At 39.8% G+C, this 1634-nt stretch overlaps 1 protein-coding gene across 1 annotated transcript in view; it reads right to left on the bottom strand.

Annotated features, from left to right (window-relative positions):
* The window catches only part of AMN1 (antagonist of mitotic exit network 1 homolog), a 62417-nt gene that overhangs the window by 15920 nt on the left and 44863 nt on the right, over positions 1–1634 (bottom strand). The window contains exon 6 of the mRNA XM_019515828.1: positions 837–948. Coding sequence (XP_019371373.1) covers positions 837–948 — 112 coding nt within the window. The remainder of the gene's footprint in view (positions 1–836; positions 949–1634) is intronic.

Here is a 1634-nt window from a genome sequence, read left to right as displayed (position 1 = left end):
CAGGGTCCCTTCCAGCCCAAATGTTTATGAAATCTATGAACACGTACCATAGCTGCACAGGTATTAGAAAAAAACAGGCTTCTGCTAGTAAGGTGATACTCCCCAAAACAGCAACAGCCATTTTGGAGCAACATAGTACTAAGGCACTGATGCACTGTTACTGAAGAGCAATCACCTGTAATATGAGAGTCTGGTTCTTCTCTCACATTAGCCTGAGAGAAGAACTAGTTTGTGAACTCCATTCAAGTGTGAAAATCTGAATGTGGCTGCAGGCAATGTAGTTGTTACCAGTATCTATTGAGCCGATTGTTGAGAAGCAGGCAGCCACAGGTAAGAAGGACAGGCTGTTCAGAAGAGCTAACAACAAAAGCGGGCAGGATCAGGGGGACAGTATCCAGGGCTGGGGTTGAGGAAAATCTCTACTGATAATAATATCATTTGGTTCTGTACAGAAAATCCAAAACCAGACTAAGAAGAAAATTTTAAAACATAAAGCCTTCTAAATAAGGTATCAATTGGCGTAGTACATTTTCAGAGTTGAGTTGCATTTTACAACTTACATATGCAACCTCTAGAAGAATGCTGTGTCTAAACCTGTGTGTGCCTGAACTATTGTGTTTCCTTCCCCTGTTAAGTCTATCAAGTCTTTCAAGCAAGAACCCTGTCTTGTTTTGGAAAACCCCAAGAATACTACTATTAAGATCATGAATAGTACCTTGTTGCTCATTTTGGGAACATTTGCAAGGTAGTCTGTGCTTTCTAGGCAGAAAGATGACATGCTGCTTACCTTAGAGTCAACTTAAAATATGGAATATTACCTGTGTGCTTTGACTAACCTGTCATCAGTGGGCATCCATGGAACAACAGAATGTATATCTTTGGGCAACAGGTAAGAACAGCTTCCACAGCTATATCTGTCAAATTTACACAGCGTTCCATGTGGATCTCCTATTATAAGAAAAAAAACTGTAATAACACCCGTACCTTGAGGCATGCAGCACTGTAATGATGCCTGGTAATGTACAACAGCAAAAGAAAACCCTTAAGGAGAATACAAGCTATGATTTTTACATTGGTGCTTAACTGAAATAGGACAACATTTAAAAGATAAGGAGTCCCTTGAATAAAAATTACTTTTTTTGCCAAGTTCACTTTCTCTGACATGAAGTCAGTTTGAAATGCCTTTGCCCAGCTATCTGCTGTCAGCACAGGGCTCCTGAGGCACAGCATCCAGCTGAAGTCTGGCACTCTCCAGATCAGAAATAGCTGGGAGGCAGGATGGGCAGTCTCTGTAGAAAGAAATACTTGATATAAACTCTTAATACATCATAAACAGTGATCTAGGGATAGCCAGTATGCTCCTTACAGGTGCTTTTGAGAGTGACAGTGAAGCAGAGGGAGAAAAATGAAAATTAAAAGCTACTGGCATGGACCTTCTTCTCCTGCCACTGAAGTTAATTTTAAGAATCCTAATGGAAAAAGAGGAGTTAGATCAGTGTCAAACACAGAGGCCACGGACTGCTTAACTTGCCCCTACTTTTAATACATTAAGAAAAGACTACATAAAAATCAGATCCTACCAAGCCTAATCAAGATCAGTTTGAAAAAAAAACAATTTATAGTTTTTCACTGAA

This window comes from Gavialis gangeticus, unplaced genomic scaffold (assembly GCF_001723915.1).
Source record: "Gavialis gangeticus isolate Ggan-Ray unplaced genomic scaffold, GavGan_comp1, whole genome shotgun sequence".
Taxonomy (NCBI): domain Eukaryota; kingdom Metazoa; phylum Chordata; order Crocodylia; family Gavialidae; genus Gavialis; species Gavialis gangeticus.
The sequence above is the reverse complement of the archived record's forward strand: the minus strand, read 5'-3'. Positions and strand labels throughout refer to the sequence as shown.